The sequence below is a fragment of the Uloborus diversus genome, chromosome 3 (assembly GCF_026930045.1).
Source record: "Uloborus diversus isolate 005 chromosome 3, Udiv.v.3.1, whole genome shotgun sequence".
Lineage (NCBI taxonomy): Eukaryota > Metazoa > Arthropoda > Arachnida > Araneae > Uloboridae > Uloborus > Uloborus diversus.
Genome location: NC_072733.1, coordinates 141,378,321 through 141,396,938, shown reverse-complemented (window position 1 = coordinate 141,396,938; position 18,618 = coordinate 141,378,321). Strand labels below are relative to the sequence as shown.

Sequence of the window (18,618 nt, the reverse complement as noted above, 5' to 3'; positions counted from 1 at the left end):
TTTTGAGTGCATTATGAAAAGTGCTTGGTATTTTTAAAAACATTCTGTTCTTTTATTCTTTTTAGTGTAAATGTATTTCAGAAATAGAATAATTTTACCCTCACGTTTTTAATATAAATGCTCCCCACTAAAAGGGAAAAAACCTATGTACGTGTATAAAACTTTAAGCAGTAGGCACTAAAATTTAATCCTTGTTCCTCTGTAGGATTTATGTTTGCTAATTTCATGCTTGCTTCAGAGGAGCTTTGATTCAAAATTTTCATTATGATTGCTTTTAACATTAGTGTTGAAAGGCAACGAAATTTGTAACAATGGGTTTTATATTTAAACATTTAATGCGGAAATTACATGAAACTTGCTGTTTTCCATCTTAACTGAAATAATTATTTTATTTTAGAATTTTATTTTTTCAGCGCTAAGTTGTACCTTAAGATTAAGCAAATCATTTAGTGAAATCCCGAAGTCTCTAAGTGGTCTAATAGAAGAGATATAAGCAAAACCAAGCCTCAGATTTCTCCGAGACAATCAGGCCAAGTATAATAAAAGCGCTTAAATAACAGATTTTTTTTTAAATACTAAGCACTTTTCATAACGCACTCAAAAGGACAAAATAACCTTTCTGGGTCAGAAAGGACAATTTAAGCATTTCAGTAGTTTTCAAAAATTCCAAAAAAAAAAATGACACCACAAACGAAGAAAAGTGCGGCTCAAATCATGAAGAGAATTTCTTATCATTATCTAGCTTTCAATCATAACTTTGAGTGTTCAAACATGCATATTTTTCTTATTGGGGAAACGCTTTTTGTGTTCTCAAGAAGCATTATAATATTGGATGCAAAATAAACCTAATATTTACTCTTTGTTAGGATTTAGTAGTTCAAAAAAAAAAAAAAAAACTCTTAAATACAGAACGTCATGTAACACTTTTATCTCTGTACTTTTTTGAAAAACCTTCTTCATATAAAAACGCTGTCCGAAAAGGTGATTTTCAGGAAAAAGTTATAAAGGTCACTATATATGTGTCGTGGAAAAGATGTGCGGACTGATTTCTAGTTGATAAGGATACAATGCGAACATTTATCGCTTGAAATCTGAAGACTTTTATTGTCCTAAAGTTAAAATTGCGGAATAAAACGCAAATGCGTATATTGACAAGGAACGATAAAATTAAAAATTTTAAAAACCCCCGATTGAGTCGCAACTGCAGAATCAAGAGGGAAAATTGAAAATCCTTTTAAAAGTCTTATATTATTAAAAATCAAAGTCAAGTATTTTTTTTTTTTTTTTGCTATTAAATAGAAACTGGCAACAGATAAAAACTTTGAATAACTGCTTTTAATTTCCTTGTTGGCCAACAATGAATGGGGTCGTTTCCAAAATTTTAAAAGTATTTTTTTCTGAAAGAGCATGCTTAAAAACACAGGATCTGACCATTTTTTAAATAATTTGTTTAAGTTTAATATTTTAAAAAAAATGCTAAAATCTGCGCGTTTTCATTGTTTACATTTCCTCCCTATGACATCACAAATGATGAAATGCCATTCTGTGTTGCCATTCACAGAGCAAAATATTTAATTCGCATCTTTACTCACGTGTATTGGCAACGATATGGTTAATAGCAAGCGCAGAGCGCAATTTTAATTCGCTTCTTGATTATCATAACGTGGAAACGCGGTACAAAGATGCGTCAAAGAGCATCCTTTGTGACGTCACCAAGACCACGCCTTGTTTGAAAAATCGGACATATTAAAAAATTAATTAAAAAATAACTGTTAGGAAAATGAAAGAATTTTCTGGGTTATGTTATTTATTTATTTATTTATTTATTTATTTTTTGCTTATTCTATCAATTTTAGTGACTAAAAGTACTATTTTTGACTGAAGGAAACAACCCCATTCGGTTTTCAATCGCGTGAATAAAGGCTTAGCCGTTATTAAAAATCTGCTTTAAAAAACGTCATAATTCGAATTTTATGAAAGATAGAAGCTCCAAACAGACGCGGAAATTTTTTTTCTTTATTTTGGTATTAAATTTTGAAATTTTTAACTATTTTCTCACTGAAAAAATCGCGAAAAACATTTTAGAGGTTTTTAATTAATATCTTCGTTAATTAATGTCATCCAAAGACGCAACCTAACTAAAAACACTCTTGATCAACTCTCCTTTCGATTTTTTTTTTTTTTTTTTTTTTTTTTTTTTAAAATAAAGCTGTCCATCCATTTTGGCGCTAGAGTGCGACAGACAGATACACACGCGGGTATCTGTCTGTCGCACTCAACATAACGGGACGACACATAACGGGAGCTCAGATTTTAAGAAAATGCATATGTACTTGAATTATTGCAAATTGCCTATCTCTACTATATCAGTGATATAATTGATTCACGTGCTTTAAGAATTACTGCGGAACTTAGAATTGGATAGGGAGAATGTCCATCCGTCTCAATTTTTCAGGCTGGCCAAATTGATTTGAGAAGGTAATTCAATAAATGATTTTTTTTTTTTTGGAAGATCTTCTAACAGTTGTTTTACAACAACATAAGGGGTATTTAGCACGTTTGGGAACAAATGACAGACGTGTTTAGCGTTTATCAAAAGTCTAGAACATTGTGACTGCAAAAATCCACAGTGAAAAGCACACGAACACAATGAAAAAGTATGCTTTGGTTTTTCCAGTAACTAAAATAAAATATTTAGATTTCGGATGTTTAGTTCTGATGTAAATTAGTATGCTAATTAATTAATATGTTGAAGTTTGCTGATCGTTTATTTAGTACTTTTGATATAAAGTTATCTTACCAACCCACTAGTACTCTCTTTTTAGAATTAAGAGAGGGGGGGATATGTAAGAGGTAAAAATGTCGCGTAAAAATTAATAAGTGAAAGGGGGGGAGTTCACAAGCGGTTTCTTTATAATATCTGATATCCACAGGGTCCACCGACTGATGACAGGCCCTGGTGTTAAGCATAATTGTGATTTAAAAAAAGGACAAAAGGAAAAAAAATTGGAAGCGAAAAACAACGCATGTTTTCTTTTTTCCTGCAAAATTAATTTATTTTAAGGATTCAAAATTTTTACTCGTTTCATACTTTTGAGCCATTCTAATTTCGCCTGCAATGACTTTTTTACTACCCTTTAGCAATGAACCATCGTACAAATGAGGCTTAATTACCTCCCTTTCAGCTCTTTCGCAGAGGGGAGAGAACAGAGAAAACATCTTCACCTCCGGATTCGCATTGCTAATGCAGCGACATCAGCATTGGCAATTTAGTGCCTTTTCGATCATTCAAGCACGCATTTTCCCAAACTTGTCTCGCCAACCTGTTCCTGAATGTCGGCTTTTTGGTCGAACCACTATTCCGTCAGGGGTCGAAAGGAAGGTTACATACGTTTCTACCGAAGTGGGACATCTTGGCGTGTGAAATATCTTTGGCATTACTCTCCGCTAGGATCTTATTCGACATTCCTTCACTAACAAGTACTTATGTTGATGAATGAACTGCATGAGATTTGTATTTGTAGGAATTATTGACATATTTTACTCCAACTTTTAAGACAAAATTTTTTCCTCTACATCTACGGTCAATTTGTCTTCTATAGTTGAATCTGTAGAAGATGTTTTGTGCAAATATTAACAGCAGTCATTTGTAACGTTCAAAGTCATGTTTTTGAACATTTTTAGTTTATTCTAAAGCAAGTTTTCAGTTCATATATATATATATATATATATATATATATATATATATATATATATATATATATATATATATATATATATATATATATATATATATATATTTATATATATATATATATATATATATATATATATATATATATATATATATATATATATATAGCGCTAGTATAAATGCCCCGATATGCCTTCTTCAATACATTTAGCTAGCTATACTCGTTACATCACTTCCACAGATGAGTGAAAACAAAAATTGTTCTGAGATATTACACGTTTTCCTTCGTGACAGGGAGATGAAGATGAAGACGAAGAAGAAGATGATCGCCTGAAGCTGGAAGACATTTCCAAGGAAATTTACATGGTTTTGTATATTATTTGATTTAACTTTGGTTTTCAATTTTATGTGGTTGCATTAAAATATTACCTGTATATACTTTTCGTCTTTGATATTTTCTTTTGATGTTGTTTCTATAAAAGAAAAAAACACAAAAAACAAAAGCTCTTGGCTATGAAATACTATGTCATAAATTTAAGTTTGAACTTGATTTTCTGTTTTGCTAAGTGTGATGTGAAAATTTCTCCGACAAAGGTGCTTAACTTTCTGCAGCGTAAACCTTGCTGCATTTAAAGCTAATAATTATTAACTAAATGACAACTCAAAAAAGGAATAAATCGTACTTTAATGAGCCTATCATATGGAAAAACATTCAAACCATTTTTATTTTACTTGGGTATTGTTTGGCACTTTCTCTTAAAGTTACTGCATTGCCCAGACTAGATTCTCGTATGACCTATGAAAACTACTTTAATAGATCATTTGGAGTGAAATTTAAGAACATATTTTATTCGCTTTCTGTCGAAGTTTCAAGGAATCGCAATTCTCACATTAATTAAGTCGAGATCTTGTATGAGATTTTACAAGAAAAAGCATTCATTGACCACAGTTATTCTGATTGGTTGACACTCATTTTTTAGGAACAGTTGGTCAAATTCGAGCAAGTCGTTGAGCCTTACCCATTCTTTTTCAAGTTTTTATATCGAGTCTCAACGAAAAAAAAAAACAGAAATAAGGTGAATTTGCCACCCTCAGAGGTTGCGCCTGGGGAAGGTGTCCCGAGTCCCGACTTGTTCTTTCTAGATCCGGCACTGCGCCCATAAGATAATGTGTGATAATTTGCCAAAAGGTCAAGACGTTGAGAAAGAACCAAAGACTCTGAAAAACAAAGGGGGCTTTTATGTTCAAACTTCGACCGTAAAACTAAGCATTGGATTTCACTCCACCAGTACGAAAAGCGAAGAACTTCATCTGAAGCCTTTATTTTAGGGTCTTGGCGATAATTTCCACTTGGTAATTAAACTTCCTAACTTTCCATAAAGCTTGCTATACAGACGTGTCTTGTTCCCACTCAATGCACGAAAGAATGACTTACATGATTATTGACTTATATAACCATTATGAATGATATATTAGATCTATTCCCAAAAGAGATGAGAATTTTACAGTAACAATATTTGATAAAATTATACATAATCGACGAGACATGCGCGTCTTGCGCTCGTTGTTTTAACGTTGTGACTGAATGTAAATGGTGGCCATATTTAAACGCTACTTTAAAGTTGTTTAGCCTCGAATTACTGATCAGAAATCGAAATTTTCTGCATAACATAACGAAGAGATTGGAATTTGTATGAGCGATTAAACACATATATATAGTTCAAAATTTAATTTTTAATGAAATACATTACTTCACGATCATCCATGTGACTTTTAGCTCTGGAAGCATTTGAAACATCTCGTAAACTGTGATAATTTTAGAACAGTCCCCGATCTTAAGTGCAGCATATCATGACATTTTCGTAGGATTTCCCAAAGCACAGTGCGGTCAACTGTAGAACACGCTATATCGCGATTCCAATAGGTTGACAAAAATGGTAGCTGTCATGTTGAACATGTTTTCTTTCAAGATTTTTTTATTTTTTTTTAACCATCGTAAATGTATAGTAAGTGTGTAACTCGATTTAAAGTGCCATTTGGTAGCGAAATTTTGAATTATTTTTTATTAGCTCAAATATTTTCTTACCCCTTCATTATGATGTACATAAAATTTCGTTCATATCTGAGAAATAATTTCGCCGCTAGACAAATTTAAAGTAGAGTTGTTCAATTATGATCACTTTGTATTTCACATATTGAAAACGTTTGGATAAACTGAGTATTTTGTATTACTGGCGGGAGTATTAATGAGACGGTATTATTTTTGTACCTATTAGCTTAAAGTTTATTAGCTTTAAATGCTATTCCTTTTTAAGTCAAAATTTAAATTAGTGATTTGCTTTCGTTGTTTTACTGTTTTCAAATATTTGTTTATGTCTATATATCCTGCAATATTGTGAGTCAATTTTCATTACTCAAAAATAATTTTAGATGCAGTAGAACCTCTGGGGGATTCGAATTATAAAATGGTAGCGATTACAGAACATATTATACTTTTCATATGTTCTATACATTACAGCTGTAACGTGGTTAAAATGGAACATGAAAGTTACAAAAAAGGAGAATTGCTTTGCAGTGTTAAATATTGCTTATTTAATTAATAGTAAACATATTATATCTTAGTATCAACAGAAATAAAATAGAAAAAATATATGAATAAACATACAGTACAGTATAATATTGTACAACTGTGCATACGTGCTAATTAATCAAATATTAATAATTTAAAAATGTCACTCATTTTCTTCTGAACCAAGGATGAAGGTCGTTTTTTGGCGGCTAAGTCTCGAACTTCGTACACTTTTTCATCTGGAAGGTGTTCCATTTAGTGGACCCTTGCATTAAAGGAGTTCGGTTTAAAGATCTTCCACGGGGGAAGCTAAAATTGAAAAAAGATAAAAACTTAAAAATAAGAGAAAGGGTTTGGTTCTGTTTGTACAATATATTAATCTTAATCGTTAAAAGGTAGAAAAGGAAATAAAAGAACAATGAGGACAAACATTATTAGAAAAATAATGGTCACACATTTGAAAAACAGGATATTCTAGTTGTAAACCTGCCAGTCCGTATTTATTTCCTCAATTTGTAACGGCAAACTCCAAAATTAACCATCCAGTCATTCTGAAACATCGGTAACTCTTTCTTTGAACGCATTTGGCATGTAATGCGAGCCGAGTGTGCGATTAACACACTCAATACCAACATCTGAAGAAAAATAACAGCGTAGGAATATAAAATTATAATAAGCCGATAGTCAACACGCCTGTCCGTCTGGAGTTCTTGGAGTTTTTCTTTGGCCATCCAGTATCTGTCACTTAAATTTCCAGATACTTCAGGACATTCTTTGTGATGCGATGTTTCCCTCCTTCATAATACGCAATGGCTTACTGTAATACAGTGGTGGACATAATTATAAACTCAAAACAAAAATTTTTTTGGCTTAGTTATAGCTTAATTCAATTTAACTTTTTTTCACTAAAGTAAAGACGAATGGTTAAAAAAATAGTTCTAAAACTAGTACAACTCATCAGTTAAATAAAAATGTTAATGTAGTTAGAGAATTTGAAAATTTAATATCATTAGGTAATTTTATCATTACGTGAAACCTGGACAAAAGTAAAAACTCAAAAGTAAAAAATCCAGGATTACAATAAAATGTTCTTCGAAAACGTTGATTTAAAGCTATCGAATGAATAAATGTTGCCATCAGTGATTGCTAAATATTTTGTTTCTGAAAATTAATGAGAAACATTTAAATGAACTGCTGGACAAAATTATAAGCTCAAGACCTTTTTCATTTTTTTAATCATAATTTAACCCAGTTTAATTTTGTTTTTTATTTAATAAAACAAATAACGCAAGTTAAATGTTCAACTTTAATATATAAATAAACTTTAAGGGCTCTTGTGTATTATATTCTAAGTTTTGGATTTTCTCATCATTAACTTCTTTTCTGAAGAATAAAATAAAAACATTCTTGTCATTAGCTACTGCATATTTTCTTTATCATCATGTCAAACGAAAAAAAATGCCACTGAAGAAAAATAATAAAAACATTTATTTCATTTGAGACGATATTTTCTCCTCAGTTTAATTTTTCTTAATTATTCAAGTAAAACCTTTTATCGTCTGGTTTTCATGTTCAGAATGATTTGAGGTTTTTTTAGTGAAAGTTTTCATTCTGTCGAGTTGTTCAGTTCTTCGTGCTTTGGTACTCATTGAGTTTTGAAATGCCTCAAGGTTTAAAATTTAGAGAGCAACAAGTAGGAAAAACTGTGGCCTACAGAGGTGCTGGTAAAACCCAGCGCCAAATTGCCTATTTAGTTAAATGCTCCCCAGGGGAAGTAAAAAACGTACTGAAGGATCGCCCAAGTTATGGAAAAATAAAAAGGACGGGGAGGCATTTGAAACTAACTGAGAGAAATTGAAGATATATTTTACGCACAGCATCAAACACTGGAGCTTCTTCCAGCAAAATTCTGAAGATTTTAAAACTCAAGGTGAGCTCTAAGACAGTTAGAAGAGTTCTACTACAACAAGCTCAGATATGAAGTGGAGAAAAATGAAAACACAGCCAAAACTGGAGGTTCAGCATATTGCTGAAAGACTTCAGTTTGCACAGAGACATATGCCTTGGAAAAAAAATGTGGAATATAGTTGTTTGGTCCGATGAAAAAAAGTTCAACTTGGATAGTCCGGATGGTTTAAGATACTATTGGCATGACATTACAAAAAAAGAGCAACATATATTTAGCCGAAACTTTGGAGGTTCTGTAATGGTTAGGACTGGTATCTCTCAGCATGGTAAAGCAGGATTGAAGTTTCTTAATGGAAAGTAGAACGCTGAAGATTATCAATAATTCCTGGAAGATCATCTCTTATTTTTTGCTAATCTGATTCCTGGAGATAACTGGTTATTTCAGCAAAATTACACGAGTGTACACACAGCGAAAAGTACAAAAGAATGGTTCAAGCGCTGGGGTATCAAAGTTATCAAATGGCCAGTTCGTAGTCCGGATCTTAATCCTATTGAAAATCTTTGGGGGACCATGGTTTGCAAAGTTTTTCATGATGGGCACCAGTACCAAACCACAGAGGAATTAAAAAGGGCAATACTTTCAGCATGGAACCATATGCCACAGCAACTGTTGGAAACTCTTGTGAAATCTATACCCAGCCGTATATTCGAAGTAATTCAGAAAAATGGTGGTCCAACTCCTTTTTAAAAGTTAGTACATAGCTTACACTAATGGCTAGATTTAATGCAGTATTGATTTTTTTTTTTTTTCAGTTTATTCATGTTAATAGCAAAATTACATTTTCATAAATCTATGCTTGTGTTTTACTAAAGTAGTTGCAAATGTAACTTAATTAAACTTAAAAAATTTAAATTATATCAGCTTTTAATTGTGTTTATGCAGTATCGTAAGTTTGTAATTTTGTAATTCAGCATTGGTTCATTTTTGGATATTAAATAATTAAGTATTTAGACAAAATTCTACCAAACTTCAGAGTTTCTTACTTTTGAGTTAATACTTTTGTCCAGATTTCATGTGTTATTAAGGTATTAAAGTTGAGAATTTTTCAAATTAAATTATTTATTTTATATTTTTTATGAGTCATACTGAACTTAGGACTATTTAGTCAGTTATTTATCTTTACTGGAACAAAAAAATTTAACTGAGTTAAATTATGATTGAAAAAAAGAAAAAAAAATGAGTTTATAATTTTGTCCAGCGGTGCATTTATATGGTTCTCATTAATTTCCAAAAACAAAACTTTTAGCAATCACTGATGGCAACATTTATTTATTCTATGGCGTTAAATTAACATTTTCGGACAAAACTTTCTCGTGATCCTGGATTTTTTACCTTTGAGTTTATACTTTTGTCCAGGTTCCACGTAATGATAAAATATTAAATTAGCAAATTTTCTAATTTCATGAACTTTTTAATTTAATTGATAAGATGTACTAATTTTAGAACTATTTCTTCAACAATTCATCTTAACTTCAATGAAAATAATTTAAACTGAGTCATGTTATAATTGATACAAAAAAAAAAAAAAATGAGTCTATAATTTTGTCCACCACTGTATAAACAAGCTTAAGTATATTTAAAATGCAGTCTCGGAAATGTAGTCTTATATTAGAACTTTTATGTTGAGATAGGGTCCAGTCTGAAAAAGTAATGGTATAATCAGACTTTATTTTAGAGAAGACTCTGAAAACAGTACGTATTGAATTTCAATAGATTAAAATAAAGCAGAACCATTCAAGTTTATTAGATTGTTTACCCTGTGATACATTTTAGGGCATGTTCTGATACCCCATTTTACCCTATAGTAAATGTGTATCTTTATTTTGTTTAAAGATACAAATGAATAAAAAATAGTTTTTAAACATTATTTAATAATGTTTAAAAACTATTTTTTATTCATGAAATAATGTCAACAGCTATCGTCCGTTGATTATTAATCAATTGGAAAATACTAGACAATTCTAAAAAAATTCAGAGATAAATGCGAAAAGTCGTAAAATGTTGCCAAGCTTGGAAACGTTATCCAATTTTTGCCAAAAGTAAGTTGCCAAAATAGATGCCAACTTGGCGATAGCTCGTCAATTTCTCGCAAACGCAATGCTGACGTACTACATGCGCACTAATAAGTTAGAGACTGAAGGACGCGAAACAAGTAAAAAATTACGATACATTTTTACACAAAGACGCTTTTACGCAAAATTTTAGTTTTAATTAAAGTTTTTTTTTCTTCAATTGTAGAAATTTACGGCTTTCAGCTGTATTACCAGAGTTGAAAGAGCAACGCGACAAGCTTTCTGCAATCGCTGTGTTGTCATCGTGATGCGGGTGTTAAAGCTACAGATCGAAACTTTAAACTACCGCTATAATTTTTTCTTAAAATCTAATGTGTTATGTAAAATTGTCTTTGTGTAATAAATTTGTGACCTGTTTCACATCCGTCAGTTTCAGGCTTTGTGTGCATGAAGCGCGTCAGCATTGCGTTTGCGATCATGTTTCTTGTTTGTTGTCATGTGCCAACCCAAATCTACAGATTATTGAGCAATATCTCTGAGTCCCTCCCCCCATATGTATATAAAATATATAAATGTATGTATAATTTTTTATATCTGTAGATAAAGCAGCATCGAAATAATGCCGAAGACCAAGACTTTAAAGATGAGCACATAAAGGATAAAGCAACGGAGAGTAACTTTTCTAAAGATTGGAGTTTTGTCGGCAGCCGAATTCTTGTTCCCCAAAGTGCAGTTCCTAATTTTGAGAAAAATTTTGAGCTGTCAGTAAAAGAAGGTGAATTAGTTGAAAAATGTGTTAGTACAAGCACTACGAGTCTCGCTGATGTTAGTCCCGACCACTTTTCCGGAAAAGCTAATACATTAGATACCGGACAACAGCAGTCAGAAGAAGATTCCAAGTTCGTAAACACAACTTAAATTTTTATATATTTATTTTCATCTTTTGTATAAATTTATCAGAGTTTAGAACTATAGCTGGCTTCTGAATCCTCTAAACACTTTAACACTTTTCGCTTTAAAGAAAAACTTTCATATATGTACAATTCTCGTGCTATTTTTATTTTGCATTTCATTCTTTGACTTACTGCCTACACTATTAGTAAGGTGGATTAATAAAATATGTTTACATTAATCCAATGTCAGAAAAATATTGACTAAATCAAATACTTATAACATATACAAATGTGTCGATACTCTGAAACTTACATTATTTCAAACCACATGCATCTTAAACATGATTGATTAACATTGCTTTTCATTATTAACTGCGCTGTTTTTCATAGTACCTTTTAGCACGATAACTGTTAGAGCGGCTCTTAAGTTGTTAAGCCTTTAACTTTTAGAATAGCAACGAGCAGATGTTGCGCACTTAAAACGTTTAGTTTTTGAATTTCAGCCTTTTTTTAATATTATTTAATGGTAATTGAAAGAATGAATATAAATGTTCCGATGAAAATAAATTTAATTGAAACACATTTAGCTTAAAATTTTCAAAGGGTCTTTTCTTTATGAAAAAAACTTTTCAAGGAAGATATCTCAAAACAAGCCCCATTTTAAGCTGCATGATGAAAGTATTGTTTAAATGTTTTAAGTGAAATGACTTATTAGTTTGCTGATGATTTTATTCAATATTTTTAGGTCAATTTTTCGAGTGCAGTCTGATACAAGTTTAGACAAAGAAATGGCTGCTTTGAACAAAGAAATGCAAAGTATACAAATAGAGTGTGAATCGTTAGTTAGTCGTCATATCAGAGAACAGTGGTTTCGCTGTCGTGCTGGACATCAATACGTAGCATTTGGTGATTTAAGAACTACGACCATGGAGCATCTCGGTTCTGTGACGATCTCAAATTGTGTAAGCAATGAAACTAAAGGAACGACAGTCCCAACTGCTGACACTTCGCTGCCTTCATTGCCAATAGAAAGTAACCTTTTAAAACATAAAAAAGAGAGCGTTGCTCAGTGGGTAAAGAGTGTAGCTTTTGAAAGCAAACACAGACCGAAAAAACAGAATAATGAATCGTTAATTTCTTCCTGCTTCACTAGTGAAAGTTCCATTCGCAGCACTCCTCTCACTCTAGATTTGTCCTCGATCCCGGATTACAGTAGCACAAAAGTAAATGAATATCAAGAACATTTAAAAGCTTACGCAAATCCACCCACACTTGTTGACAAAAGTACTCAACTTTGTGAAAGTGATGTCGCTAGTGTTGTCAGTTGTGATACATGCCGTTATTGTCAAGTTCTTGTTCACCAAAAATCTATATCTAGGACTTCAGAGCAAGAAACGCGCTACCTTCCGAACTTTGAATACACTAATCCACAGCCTCAACAAAAATTTCAGTGGTATGGTGCCTCACGACCAATGAACAGGACAACCAGCAGCGATCCTTTCGTAACAGAACCGAGTAAAATGCCGTTAAAAGCGGCAAGTGTTACTGGAAGGGATTTCGTTGACCGTCAAATAGAAAAAAATAAAAACTATGTAACCTTTTACCCATGTGCGACTATGTACACTAACCAGGAAAACTTGCAACATACTATATGGCTTCAACAGCAGCTATTCAGACAAGCTTTAGCACAAAAACATTACAAGAAAGCTAGTACTATTCCAACTTGTGCTCCACTAAACATCAAGCAATGGAACCCAAAGTATCCATCATCATCTTTAGACAGTTTACCCCCTACAAAGAATCAAGTCCACACCCCTTTTATTCCTACAACAACTCTTCTTAGCACCCAACCTCTGGAAGCTACTAAGATGAAAAGTCCTGGTTAGTAGATGGTAGTTTTGATAAATATAAACGCCTTGTCTATAATGCAAGTAATTGCCGTTAAAAACGAATTTAGAATCAGAAATAACAGAAAGTTTGAATTTGGAAATCGTTGTTTAAACATTTTCAGATAATTCAAAAAGAGATTTGTTAAAACAGTCTAGCCTTAGTAGTTTTCATATGTAGGTGAGATAGAATAAATGAATGTCTCAAGTGCACTAAAGGGACGCGGGGGGTGGCAGCTGCGCGTGCAATATGAAAAGTTCGAGTACATCATTTGATTCAACCATCAAGGGATCTGAAGCCATCTTGTATTGATTCAGGGATAATCGTAGTTTCATTGTCCAATATTTTTTATTGAGGCTACAGAAGGATTTTTTCACTCAGCGCTTGATATTTAGTTTGCTCCTGAGTATCCAAATTCTGATGAGCCTATATGAATAGTGCCAGTGGAACATGAAGATTTGTCACATTGCCCTGAATTTTACTTCTCCCCTTCCTCCCATTGTAATATGTTCTTATGACGAAGCATGACTTCAACAAAATCTAGCTAACATTTTTTTGGTGAAAATAAAAACTTCAGGTTAAAAGATACGTCCAAAAAATGGTAATCTAATGTTTTATTCATCGGTAAAAAGAAATAATCGTTATAAACGCGGTCTCCTATAAAGAACTACCTTGAAGGATTGTGAAATTGACCATAATATTTCATTACCCACTCGGACAGCCCCAAATTAAAGAATTTTAAGATAAAATTTTCTGTGATAAATCATCTTCTTACGGTTAACGTAATAAGCAAATTTGAAAGATTATAGTTTTTTTTTTTTTTTATTTTAAATTTTTTGTTCGTATGAGTGTACTTATAACTTGTAGGAAGAAGTAAAAACGAAAAAAAAAAAAAAGAAATCGCAGAACTAAGCAGGCATTTTGTTAGAAAGTTTGCACTTTTTTTTTTTTCAAATTTAAGAAACTTAAGGCAGCAGTAATCAAGCTGCCGTCGTATTATTTTTAAGATACATCTTTTCCGGAGCTCTGGAAGTTTCATTGCAAGCTCTTTTGTAAATTTCTAATTGTGTTTCAAAATGTACGGGGCCGTTTTACCACACAATGTGTTGCTTCATTTGGATTAGTTTCATTCAGCACTAAGGATTTTTTTTTTCTTCATGAATGTAGCAAATTGCTCACTTAACATTTTCGTCTCCTAGTTATTATTTTGATGGCGATTGCTTAAAATCAAATTATTAATTATTCTTCATTTATACGTTTACATATGCTACTATTTACATGCAGCTGTGTACAATCTTCTGTAACGATTAAGGGTGAGTCAAAAGTTTTGCAATAAATTACTTTATTTCTTTAAAAATACACTGGATGACTTTGAAAAATCATCACCAAGAAGAGGTGGTCGTAAAGTGTTGAATCTCTGCAAACGGAGAGAGACTGCTACGAACTATTAGCGATCTTTATTTCTAAATGATATTCATAATGCAGAGCAAGAATAGAGAGAGAGAGTGTGTCGGCATGATCATTACGATGTTAATCATAACCATCCCATTAGTTAATATTAATTTTATAACAACCATATTTTTGTAGTGCTGTGGTTCACAGAACCCTCACCTTTATCGGGACATTTATTTCGCGTTGCCTCGTCTGTGTTACGGCGTAACTCGAATTCATAAAGCAAAAGTTATCTAAGTTAGTTTGATTTGAATGCTCATTTTTAATACATCCAGCTCATATACCTCGCATCAGAACTCAATGGTATTGTATGTTACCTTCTGCACTAGCGCACTCGTTAACAGTACGTGGCAAAAATTCTGTCCGAATATTGCAAAACTTTTGACTCACCCTTATAGATTAAAATTTAAGGAGTGTGCCTGTCAAAGCAAATTTTGATTATTATGTAGTTAAAAGCTGCAAGAGAATAATTCCAACTGCAATTATGTTCCAAACGTTGATCATTCAAAATAATATAAGTTATATTTTGCTCAAAGTGCAAACTCTTCGTCAGTGCAAGGAAATAATTTTATTTCCTTTCATTGAATGAAGAATAACACACCTCAGAAACTCGTGTATGCAAATATTATTGAAAACGTTCACCAAACTGCCTTCTTTTCATTACATTGCCGTTGCTATGGTAAGTATTTAATTCTATGATAGTTACTGGTAGTAAACCAATTACATTGGCGCTCGTATTACAATTCGTGTCTTGAATTCTCGATAAGTAGTTTCAACTAAATATTGCATTTTCCTTTTTTAAGACAAACTTCTTTGCCTTAAGAAATCCCTCTTTAAACGGGCTACGTTTTATATAAAAAAGAAGAGAAATGTTATCCTCTTTTCAGAATCATCGACTCTCACTCTAATCTTTCGTAAGTGGACGGCGTATTAACGCCAAGCTTATTCACTTGTTTAAAAGCGAATACATAATCTCTTTGAGAAATTAACACCATCCGCTAAATAAAATAGAAGTGACGATCATTTTTCATATCAAAATGATCGTGACGATGAACAGGAAAGGGTAATATTTAGTAGTGAGAACAATTAATCTAATGACAATGCCTTGGTTTGTAGGTTTCCGAAGAGTCAGTTTAGTGTTAAAAATAACCTAATTTAGCCTAGAATTTTAACCTAACATTTCAAAGTCATACTTCTGAATTCCGGTTTCGTCTAGGAATTGTTATTAAGTGTCATAGATACATCTTATAAGAGTCATAAGAGTGCCCCATACATATAAAGATACTAAATTGTATCACTTCGCGGCAAAAAAATAAAAATATAATAAATTAAAAGTAAATTAAATTCATCTGAACTCATTCTTGCTGATTCTTATTTGAAATGAATCCCTAGATCCAAATATGATTCCCGTTTTCTCCCAATCACTCACCACTTTTTGGAGATAGCTCTCTCCTTTTTTTTTTTTTTTTAGTTTTCGACAGTTTCACTGTCATTTTTTTTTATTTGGAGTGGAAGAGAGCATTACATTAACCTTTTAACTTCTTCTGAAGTGCTACAGAGATGAAAACGTCAAAAATATGATCATTTGTCGCAAGAAAAGAGACTTAATTGGTACTCCCCCTAAAGTACATATAAGTCATCATAAACGGCATTTTTTCCACAATTTTTTTACTTATATTTCGGTGCAAAATCAGAGTATCGGGATCATTCTTTTGAGCCCCATATCCGAAACAATTTTCACGCTGTAAAAATGTGGAAATTTTTTTTTGGAGAGCGTCACACGTTGTATACCAGTCGCATTCCAGATATTTCATATTGTAGGTAGGAATAACCCCGAATCTTCCCTCTTGCTAGAAATGTTCATGCTTTTGAATTTTTCACCTCTCTAGCCCTTCTGAAGAATGTTAAAGGTTAATACAATGCTCTCTTCCCCTCCAAATCAAATTAATGGCTGTGAAACTAGAAAACTGATTTTTTTAAAAAAAGCAGAGAGCTTTATTCAAGAAATGGTGGGTGATCGGCAGGAATAGTGTCCGAAGTGTATTTTATGCCACGCAGCGTAATTTCATGGAACGTAAGTACTTTTTTTTTTCACGCTGTAAAACACCGCCAATTTATTTTACCCAAGAATTTATTCATTTTTTAAAAAGTTATGAAACAAATGCTATGCCTGCTATGTCTTATACATTACAGAATATTCCTGAAATTGCTTTAGGTAGGAATTGCCCCAATATTTTACCCTCAATATTTTATCTATTTAATAAAAGAGCTCTATTAACATTTTCCGAAACTCTTCTCTGGATGCTTAGCTCTGTATTGCGCCATTTCAGTTATTACAAATCATTGTACTGCCGTGCAAAGGTAAAGAGCAGTACCTGCGGAAATGAGATTTTAGGTACAGTTGAGGAAATGCGTTTTGGATTCCGTACTAGCAGTGGGGAAATGTTTAAAATTGACATTTTTTCGTTCTTAATTTTCAGCGGAAACCAAACAAGCAAGCTTGGGTAATAAAGCTAAAGTACAATAGATGAAGGAAAGGCAAAAAAAAAAAAAGGACAGTTTTGCAGATACTGCCCTTTACCTTTCCACGGCAGTGTATAACTCTAGCACAGATTTATTAACTTTTTTTTTTCTGCGAAAAAACTATTTCTGTTGATCTTATGCTCTTTCGTAAGCATGAAATTTCTAAATAGGTCGGTTGATAAACCTTGTAAAGCTTGATCACGGAGAGAGAGCGGATGGCCTTGAAGCGGAAACATCACTTGTATCCTTTGGTACAATCAGCCAGATAGCGTCACCGAATAGTAAGAGGAGCGTTCTCGCTGATCCTATTCATTACAAAATAATTACAAACAACCTATTAAAAATGATACAAATGATTTTTCCGCTTCAGTGTCATCCGCTATCTCTCCGTGGTCCGTTTACTAACCTAAAATTGTTTTAATACATGCGCGAGACTGATTTCCTGTACTTAGACCAATAAATTATACATTTGTTTTTCAGTTATTACACCAACTGAAGAACCTAGCGACGAAGCGAAGATGGAATGGAAAGTGAAAAGACGACCAGATGGCACTAGATACATAACTCGGCGGCCAATGCGGAATAAAATTTTGAAAGAAAGAGCAATGCAAATAATGGAAGAACGTTGTGGCATAACAACTGATGACGACGCTGCGAGTGAACTAAAAATCGGAAAATACTGGTCTCGAGAAGAACGCAAAAGACATTTAGAGAAAGCACGTGACCGAAAACAACGAAAGGAGATTTTGATGAAATCAATTAAAATTACAGATGTAGTACATAAAAACGAAGATGATGATTCCAGTCAAGGGAAACGTGATGCTTTTGTTAGCACTGTCTTGATGAAGAAAAGATCTTGTTACAGTAGCAGTCGAAGAAAACTAAGAATTCCATCTACGCCATCTTCTACTGTCCTTGATGATTGTCCGGCTGCTGGTCACAGTGGCACATTTGGTATACTTTCAGTGACTACTGTATAGTGACAGCAATATTCATGTTCAACATGAAAATGTTAAAGTTCAGATTGTTACTTGTTATGTAACACGCATGGCATCATTTTCAGACAATTTCATGGTATGGCTGAGCGTAACCTTCTGTTTCAGTTATTGTTCCTATTTTCCGAACTACACGTACAACGAGTTCCACATGTGTCCACACATTGTAAAAAAGAAAAAAACCCAACGAATTATGAACACTCTTGTATCATATCATGAGGGTTTCCTCTTTTCCATGACTAATTACACTATTTGCGAATAATTTTCAAAAATAAATCTCCCGTCCTCAATATCCTGCAATTTTTCCCTGCAGGGATGAATTTAACGTCCACGCTTCACCTAAAACATCTCTCCGATCCGAAACAAACAGAAAAACCCTATTTAAAAGATGTATAGAAAACTTCCTTCTTTTTTTCCCCCTTCGCTCATGTCAAGCAATTTAATTTTCCAAAAACTTCAGCAATTAGTAAGTTAAGTAAGCAACGTTTAGTTTTTTTTCTTTCTTAAATTTTGCTTTCATTCTGCGAGATGAGTTGATACAGGGTTACGACCTTACTGCCTTAGCTTGACTACGAAGAGATGGCGGTGGAATTGAAAGCGGAAACATCAACATTTGTAACAGGT

The 18,618-nt window shown here is 32.8% G+C and overlaps 1 protein-coding gene across 1 annotated transcript in view; it reads left to right on the top strand.

Annotated features, from left to right (window-relative positions):
- The window catches only part of LOC129218965 (E3 ubiquitin-protein ligase PDZRN3-like), a 63,203-nt gene extending 45,224 nt beyond the window's left edge, over nucleotides 1-17,979 (top strand). Inside the window, exons 6-9 of the mRNA XM_054853285.1 lie at nucleotides 3,989-4,060; nucleotides 10,845-11,143; nucleotides 11,883-13,018; nucleotides 17,480-17,979. Coding sequence (XP_054709260.1) covers nucleotides 3,989-4,060; nucleotides 10,845-11,143; nucleotides 11,883-13,018; nucleotides 17,480-17,979 — 2,007 coding nt within the window. The remainder of the gene's footprint in view (nucleotides 1-3,988; nucleotides 4,061-10,844; nucleotides 11,144-11,882; nucleotides 13,019-17,479) is intronic.
- Nucleotides 17,980-18,618: the final 639 nt, after the last annotated feature.